We start from the raw sequence: 17,374 nt of genomic DNA on the forward strand, positions 1-17,374 counted from the left end.
GTCTACCTTCCAGTTAAAGTCCAGGCTAACCTAGCGGGTGGATGAACCGGCCGCTAGCTGCTTAACCGGAGGCTAAGCAACAGAAAATAAAATGGCGATGTATCAGGCGAGGTTAGTTGTTGTTAGTGATGATGACTATTTGAGGAATTCTATTGAATATTTGCAGGATGCGATGGAATAATTTATTACTAAATGTAAAATGCTTCGCTTTCGTCAAAGTTTTATTAAAAATTACATGGCATGAAAGTGTAGTCACGCTTTTCTATTCTCGTCGAGTCGTGTATTATTATTTGACTTTAATTGATCACGAAGTACATAAACGTATGCTATGTATATAAACTTAAATGTTCCTGCTTAAGAATATGTGTAAATAAGTGAATTTTAAAATTGCAAAACGAGGGTTATTATTACCGGTAGGTACCTATAAAATGCGTGTTTTCGTGGAAGTTGTATCTGTGAATTTTTATTCGTAATACAGTGGACATATGCCGGGAATGAAATGCACTTCATACGACTTCAGACGTGGTTATAATTCAATGAATACAATTGAATGTGAAAATAAATGTTACCCAATTATCCCTTCCCTATTTTACAAACCATTAGGTACTTATTATCTACCTGCCACGCAAGTGAAAAACGAAAACAGCACTGGAATTATTCTGTTTACCGTATCCAAGTTTATCCCTTGATCCTATCGGCATGACCCTTTATATGTTGGTCTTGTTTTACATTATACTTGCTGTTTTAATTTAGAATGTTGAAAAATCCTGTACACAACACAAAATACCTAACATATCACGATGCAAACAAATTATGTCAGGTCTTGTAAAAATATATTTCTTTCGTATACATTTTACAATCATAATTATTTCCCCAGTGAATATATCTAGGATCTCTCGACCTACTAAATTAAAACAGCAAACATCCTATACCACAAACTAATTCCATCAGGATCGGATTCATTTGGATACGTGATACGAAACTATTAGTACAAAAATGAAACCTACACCAGTGAAATGAAAATCGACAAGTATTTTCCCGAAACGGGGTCTATATTATTTGATTATGAAATAAATTTATGAAAGAAATAAGTGTTCTCTAGCAAAAATGTCATCCCTATTTATTTGTTGGTATAGAATTACTTCGTTAGTTTTGGCTTAATATATAACCTAACAAATAATGAGTTCCAATACAAGAGTAAAGTTGAAAACACACGGTTTTGAATCGTAAATTGTAATTTTATGGTTAATACAAAGCAGGTTTGACGTCAAAGTAGTTTTTGGTTAATTTAATTATATCTGTTGCAAGATAAAGTTCGCGGCATATTTCTTTACTGCAGCTGTAAATATTCCGAATCACAATACAAACATACAGCTGACTAACATTCTACCAGAAAAAATAACTGTCTTGCAACAAAAGTTACCAAATTCTGTTTTATTTCATTACCAACACACCCATTATTACACCACACGCTTCGTCAGGTTACGGTTAGCCAACCGCAGGCTAAGTATGGGTCATAATACACCCCTCGTTCGTTAACCGGAGGCTAGCCTTACCTGGAGGCTAGCTAACCTGAGGATTTAGCCGGAGGTCATAATATCGGCCCTTAATGGTCACATTCACTCCACTGGGGGTTAACATGTCCAATTACATAAAAAAATTAAAAACATCATTAAAATATTAGTAATTTTTTCTTTCAATGACAGCATTTCAGAAAACAAGTATAGATCTATACACGTACATAGTTAGATAAATAAACATATTAAAATTTGTTAGCAAAAATTCATTATGAAGATGAAATCTGGTCACCTTCACTCCAACTGACCGTATATCACAAGACCGGCAAAAGTGCTTAACTCATTTTGAAATTGCGCTCTCTCTTCTCCAGCAGGAATTGAAACTGTGTGTTTCTGATCACCAAGTGAGCAAATGACCCTATGAAAGCACCTTTGACTGGGATAACATTTGAAAATAATTGGTGCTCTGTTTTTACGACAGAACATGTTTGCTTCTACTGTGTATTTGTTTTTGTTTTTTTCTAAAAACATGTTATCCCTCTCACACTCTACCAATCCTATCACTCAGGCTTGCAAGCAGCTTATTATGACAAATCTTGGTTCTACCAGCAGCATTTAGGCCTCTCCCCACACCTCACTCCTTCCTTTACATGTAAGTTATAAGTTCTTATACTAGCCACAGGGTGCCACTCACGATGGATTTTGTCAATAAACCGCTAACAATGGCTAAATTTATCAATGCCTAAAATCTTGATTTTAAATTATTTTTCTAAACCAAATGTTTTGATATTTTTGAAAGAAGTCCTAAAAATTTAAAGTTCTGTACATAAAAATCTTCAACAAAAACTGTTTTATACCTATTCCACCTTTCACTTAGCTAGAGTTAAAAAACTTTTCATAATGCTTGTTGAAATGCACAAGAGCAAAATAAATATATATAGTAACTCTATAGTGCTGCATACCAGTTACAGAATTTTATTTTATTCATCTGGCTTCTTTATATATAAATTTATACTTTCACAAAGTTCTCTCTCTTTAAATTATAACTATTAAACGCATCAACAAAACATTTCTTGTTATCATTTGGCCTATTTCATACAAATTTCACAAATATGAATAGTTACATAAATAATAAAATATAATGCCAGAAAGCTAGAGAACAGAGTTAATTTAAGAAAAAAAAAACACAGACAATGTATTGCCAGTATTGGTATCTAAAAATTAGAAGAAAAATAATGAAAGGAAATGACAGAATGAGTTGTTGCAGCATTGCATAAAAAAATTAATAAAAGACAAATATTTATCCCAGGTAAGTAGAATTATAACTATTATACAAGATGTTTTAAGCATTCATATCAAACTATACATCCTAACTATGGGTATATAATGACCAAGACAGATAAAACAGAGTTCATGGAAACCAAGATTAAAAGTAGGCAATGTTTACTCTGCCCGCTTGAAGAACGTCAGTGGAACCATGGATGATGCACCCTTCCATGGAAGGCTCAACAAAATGAGGACGAAACCTCTCCAACTCTGTAGTAGGGGCATAGCCAGGGGGGGGGGGTTTAGGGGTTCAAACCCCCCCCCCCCCTAAGCCCCAAATATTTAATTAAATTTCTTATTCATCACTCAAACAAATTTCATATTAAAAATTAATAAAAATTTACCATTACAATATTTAAATTTAAGTGCCGAAAACAGCTAAAATACCACTATTTTACACCTTAAAATCCTAATTTTCCCGGGGGAGGACCCCCGGACCCCCTGCTTTAATACAGGGGGGGCGGGAGGGGCAGGCTTCTTAACACCCCCCATACACAAATCCTGGCTACGCCACTGCTCTGTAGCACTTGTGAATCTCCAGACACAGCATAGGGGACAAATGTAGTCCACAGTACCTTATTACAGAATTTTGCTAAGTGCATGGTTCAAGACCTAATGGGAAAAGCTCAGTTGCATTGAAAAGTCATCAAATGAGCATTCTTGTGGAGAAACCTTAATAAATTGTATTAAATTGAAAATTACACTGAAAAAGCTTAGTAAAATACAAAATAGAAAATTTAAAATTTTGTACTTTAGATGAAGAAAAAGTGCTGCTTGAGTATTTTGGCTTTAAAAAAATTTTATCTAAAGAATAAACTTACTACTTATTTGTAAAACAAATGAGCCTAAAAACCTTAGCTTCCCAAGAGGCAGTGTAGGACACCTACGGTTTAGAAACTACGACTTTACAAGTAATATACTTATTTGCAAATATAATAACAAATCACAATAATAAGCAATTTTAGGTGGGAAACTACATGATTTAATACAAATTTCTTGGACATATGCCATTACAGTTTTGCACTGTTTGTCATGGAAAAAATTCAAGAAAGCAAACTAAGAAAAACATAAACCCAAAGAGAACAAGCCATAATCAGTTGTCAAACAGATAATCCCAACAATGAACCTAACAGCACAGACGAACACATTCAAACTTAAATATCAGACAACACAAGAATATTACGTGAGAGAAATTTAGTCATGAAAAAATAACAGCACAGACAAACACAGTGGCAAACAATAATGAGACAGTTTCAACAATAACAGTAAATACAGGCAGACAACAAAACCTGGACAATGCAGCAAATATACAAACACAACGTTGAAGATAAATATATATTATGGCCAACACAATGACAAAACAGTTGCGACGTTTCGAGAACTGGCAACTGTTCCCGTCGTCAGGCACAAACAGACTGATATCCGTCACTGGAAAACAGGGGGTTTATGTATGTTCAACCGCCTCTCCTAGCACAGACACTGGCAGACAAGGGCCCCCCTGATTGGCAACACATCTAAAGGCTGATATTCTGTGAGGGTTGTTGGATTTTTTCAATGACAAACAGTGCATAACTGTAATGGTGTATGTCCAAGAAATTGTATTAAATCAAAATTCCCCATTGCATCATTTATTTAAAGAATGGGAAACTACATGTTGATTTTCATTTTTTTTTTTTAGTAAAGAACTTATGTCTTATCGTAAAATAATATGCCATTAAGTTTTATGTTGAAACATTTACTGATGTGAGGTAACATTAACTTAAATCAACTTTTTGATAATTTCATAAAGAACATGATATACAAGTAAATGTACACAAACGTGTTTTCGAATAAATTAATTTTTTTTTTAATACGGACAAACTATCAATACAGGAACTAATTGCCTTGGGCGCCAGAAAAGTAGAACATGTGAAACAAAAAAAAATGAAGATTCTTGAACAAAAATTATAATGTTTATTTTATTAAATTACACATCTCAGAAAGAAAAGCCTTGAGTCATAATTAAAACCAAAACAAATATGAGATAACTATGATTGTCTAGTCTATGGTATTTATTGCGTAATGTCTGAATATTAAAAAAATATATATATATTAAAACAATAAAATTTAATTAATTCCTCTAAAGTGTTCGAAACGTAACGGTTTTGGGGTTTTGCTCCGGTTTGCTCACGCACGAGAGTCCTTGCTTCAAGACCTCTCGACCTGTGTGTAGCTATTATGAAGTATTTTGAATTAATTAATAGTTTTATGCCAAAATGTCACTGTTTATTTAGTTAACCATGAAATTATGAATGGAACGAACAATGTTTATTATCTGGGGTGATATTAGCGGTAATATCGCATTGGCGTCACTACACAATGCTAACACCGGCCATACCTGATAGCTGGACGATTAATTACAGTCTCAAAATCCGCCGTAACTCGCGGAAAATAAATGCCTGAGACTGGCATTCAATGTCAGTACTGCTCCAACAATTCCTCTTGCGGAAGACGTAGTTCTTACGACGAAAACACTGAATATTAACTCGCCATATAATAAAATTCCCTGAAGGAATTAACTCCACGATAACTGAATGGCATCATTTTTCACTCTTTTCTTCTCTCTTGACTAAATATCATTGTTAATTAAAACCGACCAATCACGGCCGTGACACGTACTCGTCTTCTCCATGTAGGCCAATTAAATTTCACTTTGAAAACATGCATAGGCAAATCGAAACTGTCCCAGAGCCAAGCAATTTATTTACATGAGGTGTCGTCATGACGACGCAGAAAAAGATGCGCGCGCCGCCACGCGAGAAACAAAACAAAACACTGCCGAAAAGTCCGGGAAGTGAATTAGCCTCGAACGTAAAATAATAAACAAACAGTTTCAGTCAATCTGCTAATACTGAAGTATTACAGTGCCGCTCCCGATATAAATTTATATTTCACAGTCCAAAAGTTAAATTCAATTTAGATCGTTAAAAAAAAAATAACTGGATCTGGTTACTTTACAAGGTGGCAACACTGCGATGACGGTTGAGAAACATTATATTCGTGCCAACCGACACTCTACACTACGTAGGCTGGAAAGTCACACTGTCGTTTGTAAACATGAGCTGTTCACCTGCTGTGGAGTATCAGTTACCTGATTAGGTGAAGCAAGGACGTAGAAGACAGCTCACCAATATCCATATATGGTAAGTAACAGCTGAGCAGAGAGGTCAACTGCGGTGTAAACCACAGTGCTGTGATGGCAGTTCAGTCAACAATACACTGTTGTAGGCGGTCGACGTCGTGAAGACTGCTGGACCAGGGTGCTGTTCGTCGGTGACTGCATCACCTGATGTCACCTTTGACATCACGAGGGTAGCTGTGGTGTTGTGCTGATGTGCACACACCGGGTCTGCGACGTGTTAGCTGGGGCCGTACCTACCGATACGAGCGGCTGAGTCAGGTGTCCAGCACACTATTCTACATGTGCCTTGGACTGCTGCTGCTGCATCTACCGCTGCTGCTGCGTCTACCGCTGCAGATGGTGTCGAAGGAGACAGCAACAAGGCTCGTTCAGTTCGTCGGTAATCAGAAGACACACACACGTTAGTCACACGTCAGTCACACGTCCTATAAACAGCTCCTATCACTTGCGCGATATGACTATAAAGCGTCCTGTGATCGTGCCTCATGCTATGGTTAACCCCTCTTCTTCTCTTGCTCCCCTAATCTAACATAAATTAAATGACTCGAGATTCTTCAAACTCCTAACCTTAATAATTCATATCAACTTAATAATAATTATAAATATTAATTAAACACCTAATCACCCTATTAAATAAATAATGTTCTGCATAAAATAGCAGTACTTGCAACAATAACTTTACATAACACTTAGCAATAACATGTTATTTGTTTATCTGTAACAGTGTTGCTGGTGATTGATAAATAATATTTTAAAGATTTACTATTTATTTGATATCATCAATATAATACCATCACCTAATAATTAATATCCTTCAATTCCATAATTGAGACATGTTAATAATATTGAACTTTCATTACTAACAAGAACATATTTAAAATGATTTCATCTGAACATATGGTAATATTTTCCCTCATCATATGTTACCCAATATGTACAATACAGATGTTATTTACAAGAAAAAAAACATTATACTCAACTCAGCTCATTAACATCAAGATACCAATCTTTGAGTGAGTGCAAGTGTATAGTGCTTGTGTTTTACAGCTGTTCATTAAATACAGTCTTTAAAATTCTTTCTCATATTTCTTCTTCCAAAATAAAATGAAGTGATTTCACATCCTAATAAATAAAGAAGTGTGGATTATGTTGATATCCACTTATAGTTTCGGGTGTCCTGTGGGAACCCAATTAGAGTGCATTCTTATCTACGAGATGACGAAGAAGTATAGATAGGGGCAAGGCAGTAGCCTGGATCAAACTGTGTGTTCATTTGTTAGGATCTTGTCAACTCATCTAGACCATTATATGTATATATGTAGGAGTTAATTGTGTGTTGCCTTATTCTCACATTGTACACATGTCACATAGTGTCTGTACACATAACTTATACCAAAAATTACTCAAACATCACATGTATATTCATTGTTAATACGGTTGAAATCGACTAACAAGGTTGTAAAAACTGTGTCCTTAACACAGTAACTGTACACACAGTACATCATATTCGGTATATCCCTCGAGGATAAGGTACCGAACCACTGCTCAGGCAGAACATATGCTCCAAGCACAAAATAAATATCAGTTGGATTCATAATTCTCAACTGACGAACACCCTAATTCTTCGACAATAAAGTACCATATCGAAACAATGAGGTACATATACACATGTATTACCTCTCTCAACATACGAGGATATATCATATTAAATTTCATTAGCAACATAAATAGTACAATGTTCCTAGCATAACACAAGTAATAATTATACATGTATGGTGTTACAACTAACACATTACAGGTGTTCTGTATGGCCTAAGTTGACTTAAGTTATAATTTCCTACAATCCTCCCTGTATTAGGATCTTGTAGAGTGTAGCAGTTGCTTTTCTCTACAGCTACTATCTTGTAAGGTCCTAAATACAATAAAAACAGCTTTTTAGCTACATGAGCCCACTTGTTACTGGTTGGTGATGTTCGGCGTAGAACGAAGTCTCCTACTGTAAACTTGCTGATCCGAGAGGCTGGCTTCCTCTTCCTCCTATTGTTGGCTTCTCTTGTCAACTTGTCTCAAACTAACTCTTCTATATCTTGTTGTGTTGGCCTCTCCATGTCTTGTCCAGGTGTGTCGCATTCAGATATAAGTTTTGGTGGTAACACCTCCGACCTTACAGAGCATAGGGCTTCATGGGCTCTTCAGTTACAGCATGTGTGTAGCCGTAATTCTCAGTCTGTTGAAACTGCGTGGCTGTGCAGTTTGATGGAATCGTCTGTTGCCGAGCAAAGTATCCATGCTGCATGGGGTGGTTAAGGGTAGACAAAATTGCTCGTGACTGACTCACAGCTACTCACTCACTCACCCACCACTGGTTCTGGTTGTGGGGGTAGGGCTTCTGCTGCTGGCGATCCCCCTGGTGTTGTGGTTGGAACTCCCTCCTCTTCACCCATTTTCCGGTCCTATACTGTTTTGCAGGCTGCCATGAAGTACAGTGGACTTTGGCCTTGCCGCTGTCGTTCCCACGCTGCCAGGGTGTGTAGAGTGGTGCTGCTTTCGGGTGTGCCGGCTTAAATTATTTCTCTACTGGTACTTCATTACTGTTGTGTCTGGATAGCCGCTCCAGCCTGTCGAACACGAGGACCTGTTCGCGGAACTCTGTGATGTTATTAAAGCTCCGTCCTGTCAAATGAACTTGATATTTGATGGGTAGTTGGGATGTCACCATCACCATAAACTCAATGTCAACCATCTCTGGCTCGAGGTACCTTGTCCTCTCGAACATATGAGACAAGTGGGTCTACAGTGTTCGGTTATTTTTGTTATCATACCTTTCGGTATGCAGATGTGCTCGCAGTGTGCCCTGTATTTTTACATTCCAAAACTGTTGTTTGAAATGAAATTTGAATTCGTTGTAGGAAGTAATGTTGCTCTGCAGTACCTCCCACCAATAGTATGCATGGTCTCTCAGTGCAATGGCCATGCATTTCAGGCGTTCAGAATCGCTTAGCCTGAACATATCAGCATACTCTTCAAAACGGCGAAGGAATCACATTGGATTCTCTCCTTTGTTGGCAGAGAATCTAGGCATTGCCTCTGACCATTGGCGTGCCGGGTGGTGCATCACTGCTACAGGATCTAATGTTGTGTGGTTGGTTACCGGGTTGGTGCGTGATACTGTGATCTCAGGTGGCTCGACCTGTGGTGAATCACAGCTACTGAGAACTTCAGTTGCATTAGTGTGCAGGGCTGGTGTTAGTACAACATGGTGATTGGCAGTGTGTGTGAGGTTTTCTACTCTTAACTGCAACACTCTCTTGTAACTTGCCTACCTGTTGTTCTATATCTAGTGAAAATTCTGTCTGCCTCTTCACGAGAGTGTCCACCTGCTCCCTCATGTCTGTGGTGTCATTTATTACCACATTCTCGACCATGGTCTGGCATGTAGACTGAATGTGTTCCAGGCCACAGCTGTTCTGAGCAGCTTGCTCAGCTAACTGGTTCAGTCTGTCACTCAGCTGGCTGGTCTGGGTAGTTAACTCGGTGGCTAACCTAGTTGTAGTATTATGACACTGTTGCTGTATCAATTGCAACTGTGTTTCTGTGTAATTTTCGTGTTCGGTTAATCGCACAGAAATTGCAGACACACTATTTTTGACCTCATTCATTTCACGTTGAAGAGTGTTATCTGTAACTTCCAGTTGCTGTCTAATACTATCCTTAGTGCCCTGGAGACTCCTCTAGCCTAGCACACTGAGCACTGTTTTGTAAACTAGCTTGTTGTTGTTGGTGGTTAGCTTGTTGTTGGTGATTAGCTTTCACCTCTTGCCACATGCTTTGCAGCATAAAGAGCAAGCTGGCACTGGTTTCGTTACCTATGGCAGCTGGCAACATAGGTAAGGGTGTGTGTGGTGTGGTGATAGCTTGGGGTTGTGTCGTCTCCAAACTAGCCGCTCCAGCATGTGCTACTGGGGTAACAAAATCTGAGTGAGGTAGTTGGCTAGGTGATGTGAGACAGATCCTTCTACAGAGTGTGTAGACTCAACACTACTGTCCCTGGAGCTGTCCTGGCTGACAAGTTTGGTCCTACCTCTTGTTTCCATATTTTATATACAATGACCAGTATAACACACAAAAAAAAAAAAAAACACAAAATAACCACACTATTCAGGCTCCAGTTTGTGCGCCAGAAAAAAAAATTATTATTTACTCTCTGTACACAAACATGTTTTCAAATAAATATTTTTTTTTTAATATGGACGAACTATCAATAAAGGAACTAATTGCCTTGGGCGCCAGAATTCACATCTTCCAGCGGCAAGATACAAGTTTGAGATTAAAAGGTGACTTTTACCTTACCTTCGCACCATTGCAGTCTTCCAAACAAACAATTAACTCATATGACATATTGGATCTTGGAGCGGTGCTACGAGCTGACACATAATTCCTACAAAAAATATGTCAGGTATTTATCATAAATGTCACCATCCTACCCAAAAACAAATGTGAGAAGGCCATCAAAAATATAACCTAAAAAAATTAACAACATACAAAATATCTCTCTGTATTTTCATAAACACATACAAACAATATTACAGTTATCATACAAAACCACAATGAAGAAATGTTACATACAAAATTAAAACATGTGACCATTATGTGATGGCTATAGCAAAATTGTTAGTAACAAATATAACCTTCGCACCAGTTTAAATAAAACTTGAACATACACTGCAAAGTCTGTAATATCTTTAACAAGATTTATGGCAAACCATCGTGTGATAATACAAAACTATTATTTAAAAGCTAAAAATTGAATTCAGTTGGTCTGTGATAGACTGAATGTCTATGTCAATGACTCTCGATGTGAGTTAGAGTGAGACAGGTTAGAGACATTTAAAATAAAAAAATACTTAGGCTATTAAAATTACTTTATTAAATTAAAGTGAATTTTCGAACTGTTTAGTTTGCCATCAGCCTCAATGCATGCATAGTACCTATTCATTGTATTTAATTATTACAGTACCAAAATTGATATTGAATTTTAATAATTTTGTAAAAAAAAAATTAATAAGTAAAATAAAATTTGGAACTTTTGATTAATTGAGCCATGTGTTAAGCTATTTAAAAATTTATTTTAAATGTTATTTGAAATAAAATAAAGTGTGTATGTATATATGTGTAACTTATATGTTTTGTGTGTGTATATATATATATATATATATATATACACACACACACACACACACACACACAAACACATACATACACAAGTATAGTAGGGCCGCGACGTCTTGGCGGGTCGACTCCCTAGAGCTCAGCGACCTTGTAATCGACACGTCCCTCCTTGTCTGCTCCGCAGATAACAACGGCCTGGAAGTCTCCATGCCGTTTCGAAAACATTGGTCGAGAACAATCTCACGTACGGTGCAACACAGCGCAGATCTTAATGATACAAAGATGCGATAATGATTTACGGTAATTTATTATTTAAAGGTAGTGCACCATTTGCTCGACTGGGCAGCTTAGTTAAACATAGTTAAACATAGCTATACAATTCTTTAAAGTTAAGAACTAAATTTGTAATTGTGGGTTGCTGTAGGAAACACAATTAATTAAGACTTGCATGTAACTCCCTCGCTGATGCTTACTTTTCCATTTGGTTTGGCTGAAATGTGAAGACGATCGACATGACACTTTCACGCACTTCAAGAACCTTACCACTTTTATGCACACGGGTTGGTATTTTTTCCATAACAGCACTCTGAAAGAACCATTGTAGTAATTTCGAGGGGTCCGAAAACCATATTTATAACAAACCATCCTCGCGTATTTTATAGTCTTCTGTTGTTGTGCTTGCTTTATAAACAAGATAGGCTCCAGGAAGGAAACCCTGCCTAGAACCAACGCTTAAAACTATCAGTCTGTGCGCTGCATTTCCTGTTGCCATTACCTACACCTTCAACGTCACCTTTCTTTTGCCAACATTTCTGAAAGGTTAAATTAGTGTCAACCCAGGATTCATCCATGTCAAATATATTCTTCCCAGCCTCCCTGCACTGTTTCATCTGAGTCAGCTACCGTTATCGCCAAGCAACAACGTCAGATCTTTCGAGAAGAAGCATTCGCTTATTTTGGCTTCTTCTCCATACAAAACCCATTTCTTTGAGTATTTTACGCAGCGATGTCTTTCCCTAACTCCATCCGATTTTTTCTTTCAAAACTGGCAGTAGTTTCCTTGTCGTTTTTTTTACTGCATAAAATTCGTGGCTAGTGTCTCTGATCACTCTTCTATCAAAGTCATCAACTGACAACAAACGTTTCCCAGTTTTTTTTTTTTTTTGCTTGAAATGAATAATTAAACATGAGAGGCTGTTTAACGGTCAAATAAAGGAGTGATATATATATGTAAATATAAACATATAAATTGTAAATAAATAATGTATTAATATAATATACATTAATATGTATCATAAAATCATATATATCATAAAATATATAATGCAATATATAATGTATATAATGTAATATAATATCATGTAATATAATGCAATATAATGTGTAGCAATATCGGCTACACTTGTAGATAAAAAATATTCAAATAAGCGGTGCAGAAAGTTTGGAAAATTGCCAAATGCAAAACAAACAAACCGCGGGTGAAATTACGGGGAATGCGTTGAAAAACTTATAATGTTGTTGTTTGTTTTTTATTTGGCGTCTCTCTGTTGTGTTTTCGGATGCGCGAAACTGATCTTTGGCTTATACCTGTGTATCGCGCAGCTCTTTCGGTTGCATTTGTTAGAGGTACTAGCAGACATTTGTTGGCAGCTTCTTCATCACAACACTGGATTACACTACTTATAATTTCCCTCTCCCCACTATGTATTACTTTATTGTATCTTGAACGTCCTGCGTCGGGCTCCATTGTTCAATTCAGACTGAGAGCGTGGCGCCTGATGTTTTTGCTATGAACCGCATAGCGGCTGATGTGCGCGCGCAGCTGCTTCCCCTCTCATTAACTCTTCCCCGCTTCCCCGCAAAACGACACGCCAAGACGTCGCGGCCCTACAGTACCTATGAATTTCTCTTTACATAAAGGATCAAACTTTTTTATCAATGAATCAAAATAGAAAAAAATTATGCAGATAAAAAATTTTGCCAAAATTAAAAAAAAAAACTATTCTAAACACCAAAAAGATAGCTAAGAAAAATTCTTAATATATATTCTCATTTACATCACTCATCAAGGTTTCTTAGCTTGCAAAATATTTAAAATGGTTAAGTTAAATTATTATGACTTTAATTGTTTATAAAACTTAAACAGTTAGGCACATATTATACATTTAACATTATAGTTTTCCAATTAATTAAAGTCATTATAATTTTTTTTAAACTGCAAAATTTGTTTACTTCTATTAGGTATCATATTAATTCATAAAAAAAATGCCAATAAGAAGTTCCTCGGTGTCTGATCCCAACACATTCTGCTCATATGACAAGTTTTAAATTTTGATTCCAGCCTCCAGAAAGATCCAAAATTATGAGTGCCAAGTCAGAGTTGGTTTGAAGATCAGGTTATGTCACTTTAGGCCCATGTTAATAACTAAGAAATATTTATTTTAAACATTAAAAAAATTCTTAAATATTGAGTATTTGATGTTAGTCTCAATTTTCTATTACCTAAGTAACACAAAACTGCAGCAAGCTAAGAACAATGGACCATGGTCACAGAACACCAACACCATTTTCTAATTTCTAACCACTGATTAAAATTTACTCTCACTCAATTACCAAACCCAAAATGTCTGAATGCAAGCAAACAAACAACATAACACATGACTTACTTCATCAGCAGTACATCCAAAAAATTAAGTTTTTTAGACAGAAAATATTGCATAACAAGATGGCCAGCAGCAGCAAAGAACTTGCAGTTACCTATGTACTTGCAAATTGTAAATATGAACTATTCATACTCAAAACACTAAAAAAATTCACATACACAGATACTCTAAAAGCACTACTTAATACACGGAACTTACTTCGAGCTCGCTCAAAAAAACCTGAATATAAATTAATATTTTTCTAAATGCAAGAATTACCTTAGGAACAAAGAACTAAAATACTTCAAAAATACATCTTTATAAATGGATGCACAGACTTAAAACTAGGTTATTCACAAAGCTGAGGAGATATGAATGACAATATTAATATAAATATAAATAAATTAGTTGACGCATGATGTAAGTGAAGTGGTAAGCAAAGAGAGCTGAAAGCCGGAGGTAGTTAGAGAGATGGCGTGGGCTCAGCTGTCCCGGGACGGGTCGCGAGACAGCAGCCGGGACTGCAGCTGGGTCACCATGTCGTGGTACTGGTCCACCTGGTCCTCGAGGTCGGCCGACGCCCTCTCCAGGGCCTGGTTGGCCGCCCGCAGGTCACGGTTGTCAGCCTGCAGCTGCCGCAGCATGTGGCCCAGGGAGCGCACCAGCGCGCCACGCTCTACGCCTGCCTCTCCCACCGCCTCCTGCAGCTCCCGCTCTAGCCCTTCCAGCTGTTTCCTCAGACCGTGCGCCTCCGAGTTCTTGTCCAGGAACATCTTCTTGAAGCTCTCCAGCTCCTCTGCGCAAACCTGCTCTTCGTCTCTCAGTTTCTCGATGGCCCTCGCGTGCTCTCGGCTGGTGTCCAGCAAGCCCCTCATCTCCGCTCTCAGGCCGGCCCGAGTGCTGCACAGCTCGGCCCGATCCCTCGCAGCTTCCTTCTCCAGGCGCTGGTACTCAGACCGCATCTCCAGCAACACAGGATCCACCACTGCCTCTTCTGTCTGAACAGCTCTGTGGAGAGAGAGGGCACGTTCCGTATTGACTTCTACGTCGACTGTGCTACGTTTCTCGACTGCGTCAACTTTATTCATGAGCCTGACTTTGTTTGCTATTTGGCTCACGGCTTCCACCATGTCTTCTCTCGAGAGCTCCATTTCAGTATGTTTGCTATCACAGGCTTGTGGTTGGCTTGTCAGTGTCTGACCACTTGATGAGTTTTCAAATTCTTGCTGCAATTTTATGATGGAATCAACAAGTCTGCTGTACTCATCCCTCGTAAAAGCCAACTTGCGATTGTGATAAAGCTCTAACTCCTGCTTCAAACACTCAGTTTTGTCCTTCTCGAGAACAAGTGAACTTTTCAGTTTTTCCACATTTTCTTTCAAGTGAAACAACTCTGTTTCCTTAGCTTCTTTCTCAAAATTTACCTTTGCCAGTTCTGCTTTTACACAGTCTAACTCTGACATAACTGTATCTACCTGAGTGCCTTTTTCTTCAATCAATTTAACTTTCACAGTTTCACAAACAGTACCCATAAAATCATCTTCAGATTCAACAGTTCTTGATTGTTGTTTCAAACTTCTGTTAGTAATATTATGAGCTGACTCCGTACACTTATCTTTTATCTCTTGCTCCAACTGCTCAACTCTGGTAGTCATTTCATCCTTTTCAACCTGATATTGCTTTTCCCACATGGAACGCGCATTATAAACAAAACTCACTGCTAACTGTTCAGTTAGAGCACACATTTCTTGAGTGTGTTTCAATCTTCGTACTAATTCTCTCTTCTCAGACATATATTTCAAATGCCATTTTTCCACAGCTCTGGACTGTATGTCAAGGTCATGAATACCATCCTGTATTTCTGTAATTTTACACTGCAGAGAAAAATCACTTAAGCTGCTAACAGTTGTTCCAACAAATGACCTAGAAAATGTGAAACCCACGAAAGGCACATTACTGAAAGGTTTGAGCTTTTTCAAACTATTTGTAGCAGGAAGAGGTTTATAATTACTCACAGTCTTGTGAAAATTGGAAGTGTCAGTGGGATTGATTACTGTTGGAATGTAAGGTGGGTGACTATAAATTTGAGTTTCCCAATCAATTCCACTAAAAAATAGATGTTCAAGCAATTCTTCACCACCAATTCTAAAAGCTGCATTTGTGACTAGTCTAGATATGAGACCTGTAATTTCAACACTAAGTTCTATGTCCTTTGGAAACATGAAATACTTATAATGGCATAAAATTTTTCTGTGGGTTTGCATATCATTTTCACCAGTGAATGGTGTAAAGCCCGTGACAAGTTCAAAGGCGACAATGCCAAACGACCAATAATCACATTCAATACCATAATGATTTTCTTGAAAAGAGCATCCAACACCTTCCACAGCATTTATAACTTCAGGAGCTATGTATTCTGCAGTCCCAACAGAAACACAGTTCATTACATGGCCATCAGAGTTCAATTTAGCAGCTGAACCAAAATCTGAAAGTTTGACATGTCCCCCACTGTTTAAGAGAATATTATCCGGCTTAACATCACGATGGACATAGCCCATTTTATGCAAACTCCTTAAAGCCAGCAAAAGTTCAGCAAGATAAAATTTTGCCATTTGTTCTTTCAACCTACCATTGAAGTAGTATATAAGATCAGATAAACTACCTCCTTGGTAAAATTCCATTGCTAGGTACAGATTATCAGAGTCCTGAAAAGCATAATATAAAGAGGACAACCAGGGTGATGAAGACTGAACCATTATGTCCCTCTCCTCTCTAAAACACATAATATCTGGTTGCTGGAGAGCATCATTTTTCCTCATTACTTTAAGTGCATAATGTCTTTCAGTTCCTATCTCTTTAACGACACTAACATCTCCAAAACGCCCACTACCAAACTTCTGAACCTCCTGAAAGTCCGCTGCACTTACTGGTAATCCACGAAGATCAGACACAAGTGTGGCGTATGAATTTAAAAAATTTGTTATGTGTTTCTCATGTCTTCTCTCAGTCCTTTCACATTCATCATATAAAACTAAAAATGCATCAAGTAAATTTAAAAAATCAAGCTTCGACGTGTTTTCACTACTCAAAGGGGTATTTAAAACTAGTTTAGAGAGCTGTTGAAGGCGTTCTTCTAAACAGTTATTTACAGAATTGTCCATTATTCAGTTGTCACAAACTTATTACAAAATATACATAACCATTCGCATAATTTTATAAAACACACATGCACCCGCCAATTTTTGAAGTGTGTTTGTATGTTTTTGGATTCGTGAACCGTCATATACTTAACCAACCTCTGAAAAGATAAATTAATGTAGCAATTAGAGTCACCAAAAACTTAAGAATTATACATAATTTCTTTCAAAACAGAAAAACAAAAAATTTTTTTTAAACATAATTATTTCTCGTCAAACAAGTAAAATATACTGGAACCTGATCTTAACATTTTTAGAAGCTCGTATTTATTTTTTCACTACAAGCAAAATTTTAATTATTTTTTAAAAAATTTATATTATCATTTGTAAATGTTATCAAAA

At 37.2% G+C, this 17,374-nt stretch overlaps 1 protein-coding gene across 1 annotated transcript; it reads right to left on the reverse strand.

The window, feature by feature from the left end:
* Positions 1–13,348: 13,348 nt before the first annotated feature.
* On the reverse strand, positions 13,349–17,086 carry LOC134531056 (serine/threonine-protein kinase mrck-1-like). The gene has a single exon (XM_063366569.1). It carries the CDS (start codon positions 16,994–16,996, stop codon positions 14,318–14,320), a length of 2,679 nt encoding a protein of 892 aa, XP_063222639.1. The 5' UTR covers positions 16,997–17,086; the 3' UTR covers positions 13,349–14,317.
* Between the last annotated feature and the right edge of the window lie 288 nt (positions 17,087–17,374).

This window comes from Bacillus rossius, chromosome 3 (genome assembly GCF_032445375.1).
Source record: "Bacillus rossius redtenbacheri isolate Brsri chromosome 3, Brsri_v3, whole genome shotgun sequence".
Taxonomy (NCBI): Eukaryota; Metazoa; Arthropoda; class Insecta; order Phasmatodea; family Bacillidae; genus Bacillus; species Bacillus rossius.